At 44.7% G+C, this 15,155-nt stretch overlaps 1 protein-coding gene across 2 annotated transcripts in view; it reads right to left on the reverse strand.

Annotated features, from left to right (window-relative positions):
• esf1 (ESF1, nucleolar pre-rRNA processing protein, homolog (S. cerevisiae)) overlaps window positions 1–15,155 on the reverse strand; it is an 86,830-nt gene that overhangs the window by 24,761 nt on the left and 46,914 nt on the right. For both annotated transcript variants that reach the window (XM_038806881.1, XM_038806879.1), the window contains exons 7-10: window positions 14,604–14,756; window positions 12,882–12,996; window positions 7,645–7,807; window positions 5,894–6,049 (exon numbers count right to left, since the gene is read on the reverse strand). In XM_038806881.1, coding sequence (XP_038662809.1) covers window positions 5,894–6,049; window positions 7,645–7,807; window positions 12,882–12,996; window positions 14,604–14,756 — 587 coding nt within the window. The remainder of the gene's footprint in view (window positions 1–5,893; window positions 6,050–7,644; window positions 7,808–12,881; window positions 12,997–14,603; window positions 14,757–15,155) is intronic.

Genomic DNA, 15,155 nt, shown 5'->3' on the forward strand with positions numbered 1-15,155 from the left:
TCTCCCTGTGTCTGCGTGGGTTTCCTCCGGGTGCTCCGGTTTCCTCCCACAGTCCAAAGACGTGCAGGTTAGGTGGATTGACCATGATAAATTGCCCTTAGTGACCAAAAAGCTTAGGAGGGGTTATTGGGTTACGGGGATAGGGTGGAAGTGAGGGCTTAAGTGGGTTGGTGCAGACTTGATGGGCCGAATGGCCTCCTTCTGCACTGTATATTCTATGTTCCGAGACAATTTTGCAGTCTAAACTGTTGTGCATACCAAGCATAATTTTTTTTGCTAAACTTTTGCTACTTCCACATTTGATGTTGTCACTTTCTTTTTAAATTCAATAATCTGCTTTCCCGTTTGAGTTATTTACTCCATAATCTTTCGTTGATTGGCTCCCACTCCACCTTTCAGGCCTTTGTAATGAAATAAATATTTGATTAGTATTGATCATCTAAAGACACAACCACGCATAAAATGGCCGATTGGCGCACCCAGAGGAAGTGTAAAGCCGAACTCAGAGTCACGCAGCTTTTATTGGTGGAACAACCATTTCCACCGCTTTACAAATATAATGCAAAGTGGAAAAAGGTGATCATTTATTTATGTATTGCAGCTGTTGAAATAAGTATAACTGGAAAGCAAATCACCAAACAAGTGATAAATTTGAACTATTTTCATCAAGGTCATGAAGTGGAACATTTCTAGATTTGGGCGACCTATCTGTCAAGTGTATTTCCGACTAACAATGTGTTGAAGCTGTTCAAAATTTTGTATACTTCTCTCATGAAGCACTGAAGGTGGGCATTTGTTTAATGGGCCAAATTTCATAAAAGTGCTAGAACCTATACTTCCTCAGGAAATTAAAGGAATGCTTTGTGTCCATAATGACCCTTACCAATTTTTATAGATGTACCATAGAAAGTATCCTGTCTGGCTGCATCACAGCCTGGTATGCAACTGCTCAGCCCACAGCCGTAAGAAACTACAGAGAATCATGAACACAGCCCAGTCCATCACACAAACCTGCCTCCCATCCATTGACTGTCTACACCTCCAGCTGCCTTGGGAAAGCAGGCAGCACAATCAAAGACCCCTCCCACCCAAGTTATTCTCTACTCCAACCTCTTCCATCGGGCAGGAGATACAAAAGTTTGAGAACACGCACTAATAGGGCTCAAAAACAGCTTCTTCCCCGCTGTTATGAGACTCCTGAAGGCCCTCTTATGGACTGAACTAATCTTTCTACACATCTTCTGTACATTTGTAGCACTATATTCCTATGCTTCACCCGATATCTACGTTTATGTATTTACATTGTGTATTTATCGTATGCTCTATGCTTTCATATATGGAGCGATCTGCTTGGACTGTACACGGAACAATATTTTTCACTGTACCTCAGTACACGTGACAATAAATCTAAATCTAAAAATGCAAATGGCACGGGACTTTGGTGAGGCCACACCTGGAGCACTATGTACAATTTTGGTCTCCGTCTCCAAGGAAGGATATACTAGCCTGAGAGGGATTGCAATAAAGGTTCAATGTTTTGATTTCAGAATGAAAGGGTTGTTCGGTGAGGAAAGATGGAGCAGAATGGGCCGGTGTTTGCTAATGGTGATCTAACTGAAATATATAAAATTCATAATGGGTAGATGCCGAGAGGATGCTTCACCTGGTAGGGGAGTCTAGAACTAGGGGATATTATTCCAGAACAAAGGGATTGGCAATTTCAGACTGAGATGAGGAGAAATTCCTTCACTCAGAAGCTTATGAATCTTTAGAATTTTCTCTCCCGCAGATGAGAACGCTCAGTCGTTTAGTATACTCAAGACTGAGATTGAGAGATTTTTTGATTCAAAAGGAATTAAGAGAAATAGGGGATTGGACAGGAAAGTGGAAGTGTGGTGGAGGCTCAGTCACAATCTTAACAAATGGAGAAGCAGGCTTGAGGAGTTGTATTGCCTGTTCCAGCACCATCTTTTGTGCATTTGTCAAACAGGGCGATGCTGCACCATTAGTTGCCGAAATAACACTCTGCGCTGGAGAGGGAAAATAGCAGCAAGAGCTCGCTATTTGGATTAAGCTGACCCTGCTGGAAAGAAGCACCCTGGAATCTCGGGGGAAGAGCAGAACTGATCTCGATTGCAATGTGGGGTTGATTGAGCACAGTGGGCTAAATAGCTGGCTTGCAATGCAGAACAATGCCAGCAGCGCGCGTTCAATTCCCGTACTGGCCTCCCAAACAGGCGCCGGAATGTGGTGTCTAGAGGCTTTTCACAGTAAATTCATTGAAGCGTACTTGTGATAATAAGCGATTATTATTATTAATATTCTCTCCCTTAAAACAAAAAGCTAGCCGAGATCTTCCCATCTCAAGAAAGAGCAATAGCCATATGAACGAGGTGTCAGAGAACATCATGTTCAGCTCAGCAACTCATGGCTTAAGAGACAAAAGTGCAGAATCAAGCTGTTCAAAGTGGGTTAGATGCAACAACAAGGAAAACCTAATAAATTCAAAGTGCCATATATATGCCAAGAACATTTGTGAACTACAGTAAATAAATGGGCTAATTTCTTCGGGCAGTGGATACATTGCAGGGAAAGGGGAAAAGGAACACAATGTGGTTAGGAAGGCAGAAAGCCACAATGATCACTGCTCCATTGCTCTTATCCACATCATTCTTTACGGTTAGTGAGCAACATGAGCAGAAGTCTAAGAGTGGACTGTCAGTCAGCCACGAATGAGGTTGCTCTTTGGTCTACCAGTCAAGTTAAACATTCTATTCACAAATACATTTTGTGGAATTACTCACAATGGGGGAAATACAACTGGAATTGGGTATACATAGTCAGTATTAATCACAATCTAAAATAGGCCTATATCTTATTTAAGTGCAGCATTTCAGATGGTAAGTCAGCCCCACAGACACTTAACGTTAAATGGCTAGAAGAGGCACTTTCGCCTGCCCGCCTCAGTTAGCTGGCAGCCAAACTGTTTGGCCCAATCAGAAAGGGAACTCACCAGGGAGGCAGCTCCACCCCCTGCTTCCCACCAGAGGCTTTAGCAGCGTAAACCGCATCCCCCCACCCCGGTCAAGGCCTTGATCGCCTCCCACTAGTGCCACAATTGCAACTTGCAGGAAGTGCCCCATAAGTGGCCATTAATTGGCCACTTAAGGGCCTCAAGGGGGTGAGGGCAGATAGGCCGCATAACATTTCAGACAGGTCAAGGAAGATCACCTGGGGAATTTTATAGGCCCCGCAAACCCAACAGCAGGAATCTATAAAATTCTGTCCCAAGTATTATTAGTTCATCCTCCTCTGCTGTGTAACAATATTAAAAATAGTGACAAAATTAATTATATAGTGCAAAAAAAAGATGTGTATGCCGTTGCTTACCTTCATTCTTCATAGAATATTCTTAAAGTACAGCATGTGCCAACTACTAACTTTGTGATTTAAGACACAAAAGTAGGTTTAGATACAGTAAGCTGTGCTACTAACTCAGAATTAACCAACTATAACGAGCACTGGACCAAAATTAAAAGCAATGCATTTAAATGCAATGGAGCATTTATTTGCTTCAAAAATTAAAGGGAGTGAAATCATATCTCTGCGAGAGATATTTATTTGGTCAGTGTTATCCACTTCACGCGTGGGAGTTGAAACTTACAATTTTCTTGTGGAAAGCAAAGGGTTGAAATGTACGGCCGATGATCGAGGCCTCAGACATCTCAGAATCAGCGAAGGTTTTGATAACTCACCTTGAACTGAAGGCAGTTAGTGAACTGTAATTGGAGTGGTCAATTATCTCTGGAGATAATCTTTCACTTTTATGCCTTTTATCAAACAAACTTTCCCATATTTTAGAGAAAGTGTAATGATATTTGATATTGATATTTATTGGGCGACGTACAATGAAAAATATTTTTCTGCGGCCAAGGGAATATACACAGTACGTACATAGTAGACAAAAGAAAAATCGACAGAGAACATTGACAAACGGTACATCAACAAATAGTGATTGGTTGCAATGCGGAACAAGGGCCAAACAAGAGCAACATAGGGGGAACATACAGGGAACAGATCAGCCCAAGGGAGTCATTGAGGAGTCTAGTAGCTGTGGGGAAGAAGCTGTTTCTGTGGCAAACTCCACACAAACTAGGTAGCCTCTGCACCAGTTTCCCTTACTCCAGCAAACTGCATACAAATATAAAATTACATTCACAAGGCAGCTAACAGCAAAACACAATTGAAATACTCTCCATTAGGGAGATATGGTGCACAAGTCCCACATTCTGTGTGTATGAGCAGGTATTGTAAGGTTTTTTAAAAATTCAGTCTTTCCGCTGTAGAACTGGTATGTCTGCATGCCTCTATACACATGACTGCATAGATAAGTCAAAGACAGTCCATTTGTGATCAGAGGATAGGATTTGTAGTAGTCATGATGACACCTGCTGGTTGAAGGAATGGTTTTTATCTAGAGTAATTACTGGAAAAAGCTCCAAAGCTCAATTGGTTTCATCTTCAATTGCAGGAAGACCAGCGTATCTACTAGATGTAGCAATCAGTCATGAAATAGAGCAGTTTTAAGTTGTATGCTTCACACCTGTTGGGAGTTCTGAGTCGATGTAAGTTGATCAATTATTGGGAGTTTAATGAGTTTTGGATCAGGCTACCAAGTGAATCATGATCCCAATGTCGGCAATTGCACTCTGGGTTCTACTGAGGAATGCGAGGGGGTCCACACAACTGGTGTTTCCCAGGATAGGAGTTTGGCAGTTCAGTGGCTCAGTTGGTTGAGGCTCTGAGTTGAGAGATATACAGACCAGAGGAGTCTCAGGTTCAAGCCACGATCTTAGCCAGGAAATAAAGTGGCTCCTGTTCACTGATCCTTACATGAAGCGAATGTGTATGAACACTGCAGAACAACATGATGGAGCTTCCTATGACGGCCCCTCCTCAAAGTTGAGTCTGCCAATACTTGAAATCCAAGTTGCTTGGACATGGTACAGGAATTGAACTTGCGCTGTTGGCCTTGTAGTGCATAACATTCTAGCTGTCCAGCTAACTGAGCTAAACCAGGCCCATACAAGTAGTTATGCTGAAAAATATCAGATCTTGAAATCAAAGGCTATACATCAAACTATGGAGTGATTCCATTTAAGACGCTGCGGGTCCTGGCAACTATCTGACCAGACTGTTAGAAACCTTCCAATCTTACTCTTGCTGTCACTAAGGCCATCTTTTTCCACCTCCAGACTTCACTACCTTTTGATGCATTTGATGCTTTAACTCTGATCTATGCCTTTGTTACCAATAGATTTGATGCTTCCAAGCTATTCCTAGCTGGGCTCCTATATTCTACCCTCTGGAACATCAAGTCATCCAAATCTCTGTTGCCCCTCATTACTCATCCCATTGAGCCATCACCCTGTGTGAATACTGCTCTACAAGGGCACCCTGTCAAGCAATACCTCAATTTTAGCAATTACCTTGTTTACAAATCCCTCCATGACCTTGTCCCTCCCCATCTCCAAAATCTCCTCCAGCCCCACAACCCGCCAAGATATCGTGCTTATCCAATTCTGGTTTCTTGAGGATCCAAAATCACTCCAATTTTAATTGGTGGCTGTGCCTTCATCTCCCTGGGCCATGAGCTCTGGAATTTCCTCTCTAAGCATCTCCACCTCGCTATGTTTCTTTCCTCAAAATCAACTGCTTTGACCAGCTCTTAACCTTTTGCCTTAATACCACCATCTCTGTCCTGGTGTCTAATTTTGCTCCATAAAACTCTTGTGAAGCCTCTTTGGGACATTTTATTTTGTTAAAAGCATGATAAAAATATGAGTTCATATAAATAGGAATTGTCCATGAATCATTCAGACAACGGCCTTACCTGGAATCCAGGTGATTTCCATCTCCATGTCTTTAGTTCTTTCTTCCTTTCCTTGTATATTTTTCAATAGCTCTCTGTATTTTGAAATCTGTTCCTCAACGTTCTTCTTCGTCTTAGTTGTCATTTTACTTTCTACCACACTTTTTAAGTCACCCTCTAAAAAGGAAAATGCACCTGTAAATTCATCATGGTATAATTTAGCACATGAATATTTCTGAAAAAATATGGATCGGAGAAAGAATGTACGAACGCAATTATATTCGTGTCCAGTAATTATGCCATTCAAGCGTCTAAGGACAACATATCATAATTCCTGACTTGGATTCAGAAACCCCATGCAAATGGGTCTATTTTGGAAAACAATGCTCAAACCAATAGGGACAATGGACTTCATGGAGACAGCTCAGAAACGAGAAAATAATGTAAGTGGCAATGGCAAATTAGATTTAATGCCATCAAATATCAAGCATTGTACAAAAGAAAGAATAAAAATGAACATGTGGGGCGCGATTCTCCCAGCCCTGCGCCGGGCCGGATAATCGCCACAACCGTGCCACACCGCCCAGATGCGCGATTCTCCAAGGTGCAGAGAATTGGTGCCATTTGCGCCGGCGCGGGATGCTGTCCACGGCTGGGCCGATTCTAGCGGCAACGGCAGAGTCCCACCGGCCCCTGCCGACAGGAACTCTGCGTGAAGGGTCGGGGGGTGGCCTGTGTGTGTGTGTGTGTGGGGGGGGCTCCGTCCCCGGGCGGGGCCTCCGATGGGGTCTGGCCCACGATTGGGGCCCACCAATCGGCGGGAAAGGAGGCTGGAGCGGCGTGAACCGCTCCAGCGTCGCGAACCGCTCCAGCGTCGCGCTGGTCCCCTGTGGGAGCCAGAATCGGTTGTCCCCGCGCCAGTTTTGCGGCGTCGTGAAATGAGACGGCGTCCACGCCGGCGCGGAACTTAGTCTCCATTTCGGAGAATCGGGCCCGTGGTCCGTGAATGCCACTGAAGTAGCTAAGGGAAAAGCTGAAAAAAAAGCTCTGTGTATTAATATTTTCATGTGTCTGTGTGGGTTTCCTCCGGGTGCCTGGTTTCCTCCCACAGTCCAAAGATGTGCAAGTTAGGTGGGATAAGGGGATGGGGCTTGGGAGTGGGCTAGGTAGGTGCTCTTTCAGAGGGTTGGTGCAGACGTGATAGTCCGAATGGTCTTCTTCTGCACTATCGGAATTCCATGGTTCTATGTAGGATTCCAACTTCAAAATGCTAAAGCAAGGTATCCCAATTTGTATGTGCACATGCCATTATGCGGTCACAATTAACAATGGCAAATACATCTTCAAACATGATCACTTGCTGTCCTTATGTCAAAATAACACTTTCCAGGCCGAATGGTGGCACAGTGGTTAGCATTGCTGCCTATGCTGCTGAGGACCCGGGTTTGAACCCCGGCCCTGGGTCACTGACCGTGAGGAATTTGCACCTTCTCCCCGTGTCTGCGTGGGTTTCAACCCCACAACCCCAAGATGTGCAGGATAGGTGGATTGTCCACGTTAAATCGGCACTTAAATGGGAAAAATAATTGGGTACTCTAAATTTATATATTTTTTTAAAAAAAACTTTCCATTTTAGACATTCCAATAATATCATGGAACTGCTGGGCAGTAAGTGAGGTTGAGAGACAAAGGGAAGGAGTTGAGCACAGGCAAAGCCCACCTGCGCTATTACTTTAGAAAGTCCCTGAACCACCCCACAGATCTATCCTCACCTTGCTCTGGCTCCTTTTCTTCCTCCACATCTGCTTCATCATCCTCCTCACTCGAAGAAGCTAAGTAGGCATTGAAATCCATTTCCTCAATCTCGTCCCTCTTAAATTGTTTTGTCAATGTAGTCACACGTTCATGGTCAGTCTCATCCCATGTCAGTTCCGCCTACAAAAAAAATCAAGGTTGATTTCTGACCAGGAGTACAGGCTAACCTTTTTGAAGTAACAAGACTTATAACAGATTGTCGTACTGTGTTGATGAGTTTTGCCTGTTACTGTCTAAATACCATAGACAAGGTAGCATTTAAAAATTGAATGGGGGAATTGGTGGAGAGACCATTGCTGTTTCTAATCTACATTCATGACTTGGATTCAGAATCCAATGCAAAGGATGCTTATTTGTCCTTGTATTCCAGTCCAAAAGAAAAGTCTGCATTCTATGACCTTTTGGTATTGTCCTTGTTTATGACATTTTAATGATCCATGTGCATGGACACAGAAATCTTTCGTTTCTAGCTTTTCATCATTTAGAAAACATACTGTTCCATCCTTTTAAAAAATGATGGCCTCACATTTGCCTACATGCAAAGCCATTTCTCAAAGTTTTCCCCATTCACTTAATCTATGAGTATCTCTTAATAATTTTATGCTTCCATTCAGTGCTTATGATACGGTCTATCTCTGTGGCTTTGGAATTACATCATCCAAGTTGTTGAGAAATATGGGGCGGAATTCTCCGACCCCACCGGGGGGGGTTGGAGAATCGCCGGGGGCCGGCGTCAATCCTGCCCTCGCCTTGTCCCGAATTCTCCGCCCCCTGATATTCGGCGGCGGCGGGAATTGCGCCACGCCGGTCGGCAGGCCCCCCGCAGCGATTCTCCGGCCCATGATGGGCCGAAGTCCCGCTGCTGACAGGCCTCTCCCGCCGACGTGGTTTAAACCACCTACCTGACCGGCGGCAATGGTGGCGTGGGTGGGCTCCAGGGTCCTTGGGGGGGGGATCTGACCCCGGGGGTGCCCCCACGGTGGCCTGGCCCGTAATCGGGGCCCACCGATCGGCGGGCGGGCCTGTGCCGTGGGGGCACTCTTTTTCTTCCGCCTCCGCCATGGCCTTCACCATGGCGGAGGCGAAAGAGACCCCCTCCCCTGAGCATGCGCCGGTATGACGTCAGCAGCCGCTGAAGCTCCGGCGCATGCGTGGACTTATGCCAGCCGGCAAAGTCCTTTCAGCCCCAGCTGGCGTGGCGCCAAAGGCCGTTCACTCCAGCCGGCGGAGTGGGAACCACTCCGGCACGAGCCTAGCCCCTCAATGGTCGGGCTTGGCTCAGGTACCGGAGGTAGCGGTGTCCATGGTCACAGAGAAGGCATTTGATCGGGAGGAGTGGCGGTTTGAGATCCTTGGAAAGTTTGGGTTTGGGCTGAGGTTTGTGGCGTGGGTGTGCTTGTTATACAGCGCCAGAGTCCCAGGTTCGATTCCCGGCTTGGGTCACTGTCTGTGTGGAGTTTGCATGTTCTCCCTGTGTCTGCGTGGGTTTCTTCCTGGTCCCGAAAGACGTGTTGTTAGGTAATTTGGGCATTCTGAATTCTCCCTCTGTGTACCCGAACAGGCGCCAGAATGTGGCAACTCGGGGCTTTTCACAGTAACCTCATAGCAGTGTTAATGCAAGCCTACTTGTGACAATAAAGATTATTCTATTTTATAATCGTGGTGTCGCTATATGCGGACTACCTACTATTGTATGTTTCGTAACCACTGGAGAGCATGGAGAGGATCATGGGTCTGTTGGGGAAGTTTGGGGCGTTCTCAGGATATAAGCTAAATGTAAGGAAAAGTGAAGTGTTCCTGGTGAATGAGTTGGTCGCCGAGCCAATCTAAGGGGGTTGCCATTCAAAGTGACCGGAAATAGGTTTACATACCTGGAGATTCAGGTAGCAAGAGAATGGGTGATGCTTCACAAATGGAATTTAACAAAACTGGTGGAGGTGGTTAGGGAGGATTTGAATGAGGTGGGACACGCTGCATTTGACTCTGGCAGGAAAGGTCCAAGTGGTGAAGATGAACAGTCTGCCGAGGTTCCTGTTCATATTCCAGACATTCCCGATCTTAATACCACAGGCCTTCTTTCGAAAACTGGATTATCTCAGACTTTGTATGGGCAGGGAAGGTGCCATGGGTTAAGAGGACTCTGTTACAGAGACAGAAGGGAGGGTTGGCATATTACTGGGCGGCAAATGCGGAGAAGGTGAGAAGGAGAGGGGGCAGAATGGGTTCGCATGGAGGAAGAATTCTGTGGGGTGAAAAAGGGAAAAATTTGTCCAAACTGTATAGTTGTGTGTTGGGGGGTTTGCTCCCCGAATTGTTTATGTTTTGTGATCTTTTATATAAGTTTTGAACAAAATACATTTTTAAAAAAGGATAGTGCAGGGTGACGCCCTGGCCCTCCTCCTGGAACCTGAGTACCTTGGCGCTGCCAGGCTAGCATCTTGGCCCTGCCATCATGGCAGGGCCAAGGTGCCTGGGTTGCACTCCAAGCTGCCAAGAGCACTGCCTAGGTGCAAGGCTGGGAGTGCAAGTATGCCTGGGTGGCACTGCCAAGGGTCAGGATCCTGGGGATCCATGCCCATGAAAGGATGGTGGAGGTGCAAAGGGCAGGTACATAGGGTGCTGTAAGGGGGCTTGAAGAGGGGGGAGGCTCAGGGACCCCATAGCGGGGTGTTGTCACTTTTGATGGGGGGGGGGGGGGGGGGGGGGGAAGGAGAGACAAGCTCACTTAGATATTGGCCCACCCTTTTAGATTGAGTTAAGCTCCCCAGTTCTGAAAAAAATTCTGAGTGTGGACTAAACTGGTAAGAAACTCCCCAGGGCCCAACAAAGTGAATAAGTGTCATTGGATAGTGGTGGAGACTCACTGGCCGAGCTGGTGGGAAACTGGCTGAAATTTTACATTGAATTCTGCCCTTTGTCTCTCAAACTCTTAGTCAGTTCTTTAAATAAAATCAACAAGGTTTGTTTGGCATGATCTATCCTTTAGGTTCTTGATTAATAAGGGGATCAGGGGTTATGGGGAGAAGGTAGGAGAATGGGGATGAGAAAATATCAGCCACGATTGAATGGTGGAGCAGACTCGATGGGCCAAGTAGCCTAATTCTGCTCCTATGTCTTGTGGTCTTTACTAATCCAATCTGACTCTCTCTGATCAAGTTTTTAAGATGCTCAGTCACTCTGTCCTTAATTATGGGCTGCAGTAATTTCCTGATGACAGATGTTTGTCTAGCTTCTCTACAATTCCTTGGTTACCTTCTCTCACCTTTTATTTAAAAAGAATGGTTCCCAAATTGAGAACTTTGTAACAGTCCTCACTTACTTCCTTTAAAATCCTGGGCTGGGCTTTTGGAAATTTGTCACTCTTTGGCGTCATTATTTCAGTCCTATTAATTTTGCTTATGTTAATTTTGGTTAGTCCCTGAAACTCATTTAATAAGGAGGTTCAACACTGATTTAGTAAGGATGAACCAGCTACTTGGGAATATAAATACAAAGAATGACTTGAAAAATTGGATATTTTTTGTTACGGCAACACAGCAAGCTGGCCGATGTAGAACTTTTAAAAATGAAAGCATGTGACGTGTTAGATAGAAACATATCGGGACAGCACGGCGGCACAGTGGTTACCACTGCTGCCTCACGGCACCGAGGTCCAAAGTTCGATCCCGGCTCTGGGTCACTGTCCTTGTGGAGTTTGCACATTCTCCCAGTGTTTGTGTGGGTTTTGCTCCCACAGCCCAAAGATGTGCAGGGTAGATGGATTGGCCACGCTAAATTGCCCCTAATTTGGAAATTTGGACGATTTCCTGACGCCGTGAGTCTCTCATGCTATTTTATGTCGGCAACACAGCCTGGTGGCTGCGAACTCAGTCCAGCGCCGCCACAGTCGGGGGAGAGCCGATCCGCGGGCAAGCTGGACTTTGGTAGGGGCTGGGGGCACTGTTGGGGGTTGGTCCGGGGGTCACAAGCCTGGCAAAAGGGGGGGCACTATTTTGCAGGCTTTCGCACTCGGCCAGCGCCATGTTGCACGGCGCGGCTGCTGCAGGCCACCGCCACGCGCAGCCATGGACCCGACAATTCTCCGGCCGTATCAGCAGCTAGAGCTGGGTGCTCTACGTGGCCTGCGTGCTAGCCCCCCACCAAACGCAGGATCGGTGGCCGTTTTGCGCCGATTTTTCGGTCGTAAAATGCCACTGTTCCCACGTAGCCTGAAAATCGGAGAATCTTGCCCGTTGTCTCCAGTAGTTGAAGATTGCAGAGGGTTGCAGACAAAAGATTAAATAGAAGAACCTGGAGTAAAGGGCACGGGTAATTTTAAGCAGCAAGTTATGAGACTGTAGAATTCATCTCTAGAGTTAGAGGTTGACAGAACTGAATTCCACACTCAAGATTAGATTTAATACATGATTATAGGAAAACAAGTGCTATGAAAACAGGGTGGGAAAATGTGATTGGAACCATTTGCTGACATAACACTATGTTCTATGAGGAAAACTTCATATTCATATTCTATGAAGAGGGTAAATGCCAGTGCAGACTGGTTGGACTAAATAACTTTCCATGCTGTGACTACATATTGGATGTTAACTTGAATAAGGAGGATCTAAGACAGCGTTGTGATTTATCCAGAATGAATAATTACAATCTGTACTTTGATAATGATCATATATTGATCAGCCTCGACACCAGCTAATGCACAAATAAATTGAGATTCCGAAGAGTGCAGTGATTTACAGGTATCAGATCAAAAAAACATGAATAATTCTGCCAAACTTTTAATGTTATGCCACAAAACCTATTTTTAAAAATGAGGCACGAGTAAAATTTCTCAGACACATTATTACCAAATCCACTTAAGAAAAACAATTTTGTTTTGGCATATCAAAATGATAAAGCTGCATGTAATCTGCCCAGTTGCACGCTTCCATTTCTTCATCTGGAGTATGTTATACAATTTTCTGAGTTCAAGATGTTTTCTTCAAAAACTTGTTTAAATTGATGCATGTAGGAATGTGGAAAGCAAAAATTACATCGAGTCTTAACTGTTACCATAGAGATTTTATTTATTGCTTCAAACTGATCTAATTTGATTTTTATAAATTCCAAGTTCACAGTTTATGAAATGGACGATTCGCTGAATATAAACACATGACCTGCGTTGTTTATAAGATTACATGCAAATGCTTTTAATTACCTTTGATGTGCTGAGTGCTGTTGATGTGAAATATTTTGGTTTGTACGCTGCCAAATCCACATCTGCAGAAACATCCTTTGGCTCATCTTCAAATGAGAGTTCGTCTGGGATAAACCTGGGTAACAATACAAACCCAAAAAGTCCTCTTTCAGACACATAAATCTTCCATTCCTACTGACAACGTGAACTGTTGCAATATAATTAGAATGTTACTTAGCTACCAAAAAACAAAAAAAAAAACCCGTTACTCAAAGACTATCCACAATTAATTAAACTCACTTTGTCGTAACAGGTTAAGTTGGTTCATGGCAAAGAAACGCAAGATAGACAATTTCTACCATTATTTCAGGAATACAACTTGTGCACGAACATCTGTTAAAAATTGCATTAACATCTTGCCAAATGGAACTCTAATTAACCAACATGGGACAGCTGAAGAGGAAAGGAGCAACTGTCGTCACTGTTTTGTGCACTTGACACACACTCGCATGCTTGTTCATTATTTGCAAGTTAGACCAATATCCATAAGGAAAGGATTTACTGTTGAGTGGGCCACCAACAACGCACTGTCCAGGCTCAACCCAAAAGAATGGCCACCAGGGAACCTAATGAAGGGCAACTGCTGCTTGTGGATTGTACCCCAGCACAAGCCATTGCCTGCAGTTCACAAGGGCGGTGAAACAGGCAAAAACAGAAAATACAGAACAAAAAGAACGGTTGACATAAAGATGGCCAAATGCAGAACAGGCTGCGAGTCTGGGAAGCCATAAATCTCCACAAATCCAAACACTACAGAGCAGCAATCTAATAGAATGCTGAACGATATTAAGCGAAACAGCAGAGCATTAGTCATAGGAAATCATGCTCAAACAGCATTGTGCTGGCCCAATCAGGTCAGGTCACACTGTGACCATTGAAGTGTAAAGCAGATGTAGAACCAATGTCACAAAGGCCTTTACACAAGTGGAATGGGTGCATGAATCAAGATGGAGGTGAATAGCTTATAACTTGGCTGGCGCGTTCACACAGTGGTTAGCACTGCTGCCCAACAGCGCCAGAGATCTGGGTTTGATTCCAACATTGGGTGACTGTGTGGAGTTTGCATATTCTTCCCATGTCTTTGTGAGTTTCCTCCGGTTTCATCCCACAGTCCAAAGATGCGCAGGTTGGAGGGACTGGCCATGCTAAACAGCCCCTTAGTGTCCAACGGTTAGGTGGGGTTACGGAGATGGGGGTGCGGGAGTGGACCTAGGTTAGGGTGCTCTTTCGGAGGGTCGGTGCAGACTTGATGTGTCGAATGGCCTCCTTCTGTGCTGTAGGGATTCTAACTACTCATAAAACAGCAGATTATTGCACAAGAATCGGCGCTTTCTCCAGATTGGATTGAATAAGAGATGTGCTGAGAGGTAACTCCAGGTCATGTATAATTTTATGCCAAATGTGACTCCAGCTCAACTTGACCAGATTGGCACCGGCGATAATCAGCACTCGCTCCAAATTGGAAGGAGTGTAAATTTGTGCCTAATTATAAATTCCCAGTCATTTTTAGAGCTGCTGGCCATCTGATTCCTGCCAAATGTGCTGTGCAGCTCTGCCCGCCCCACAATATGAATTTGCAAAGGCTGATCAGAAATTGATGGCTGTCCCTTACAGGTTTGCCCGCACAATCATACTTTGCTGTTTGCAAGCTGAAGAAATAGAAATTCAAGATAGTCACTTCACCTGAGATCCAGAAAAGAACAGCTGCTTTCATACTCCATCCCATCACATTCTTCATAAAGCTTGTTCGCAGTTTCAGGAGAATCACAGTCCACCACTGCATAGTAATATTTCAGCCGTTTGAATTGGTACTCTCGCACTTTTTCCCGGATAACTCTATGAGGAAAAGCAAAATAGGTTCAAATAAAACCCAAAATGCTTGCTGTAAATTGTTTATTTAAATGTCCTAAATGTCCATCATTGAAAAATGCTTTCCGATTCTCTTTTTATAACTGCAATTACTGCAAACCAACATTTTAATAGTTATTTTCTAGGTTTATAAATGTCAGCAAAGCAATCAATGAATGGAATTTTACAGCAGGGGAAAGCATTCAGATTTAGGGAACTGCTGTCCGCTTACCTGGTTTTTCCAATTTCAAATAAATATTGATCCTCTTCCCTTTGAGAAGCCATTGTGAATTCTGCTTCCACCTGTGTTTCTGGTAGGGATTCTGGTTTGGTTTTGTACTGGGTGTTCTTATTTATAAAATCTAGGGTCCCATATGCTTCTATTTT

This window comes from Scyliorhinus canicula, chromosome 1 (genome assembly GCF_902713615.1).
Source record: "Scyliorhinus canicula chromosome 1, sScyCan1.1, whole genome shotgun sequence".
Classification (NCBI taxonomy): domain Eukaryota; kingdom Metazoa; phylum Chordata; class Chondrichthyes; order Carcharhiniformes; family Scyliorhinidae; genus Scyliorhinus; species Scyliorhinus canicula.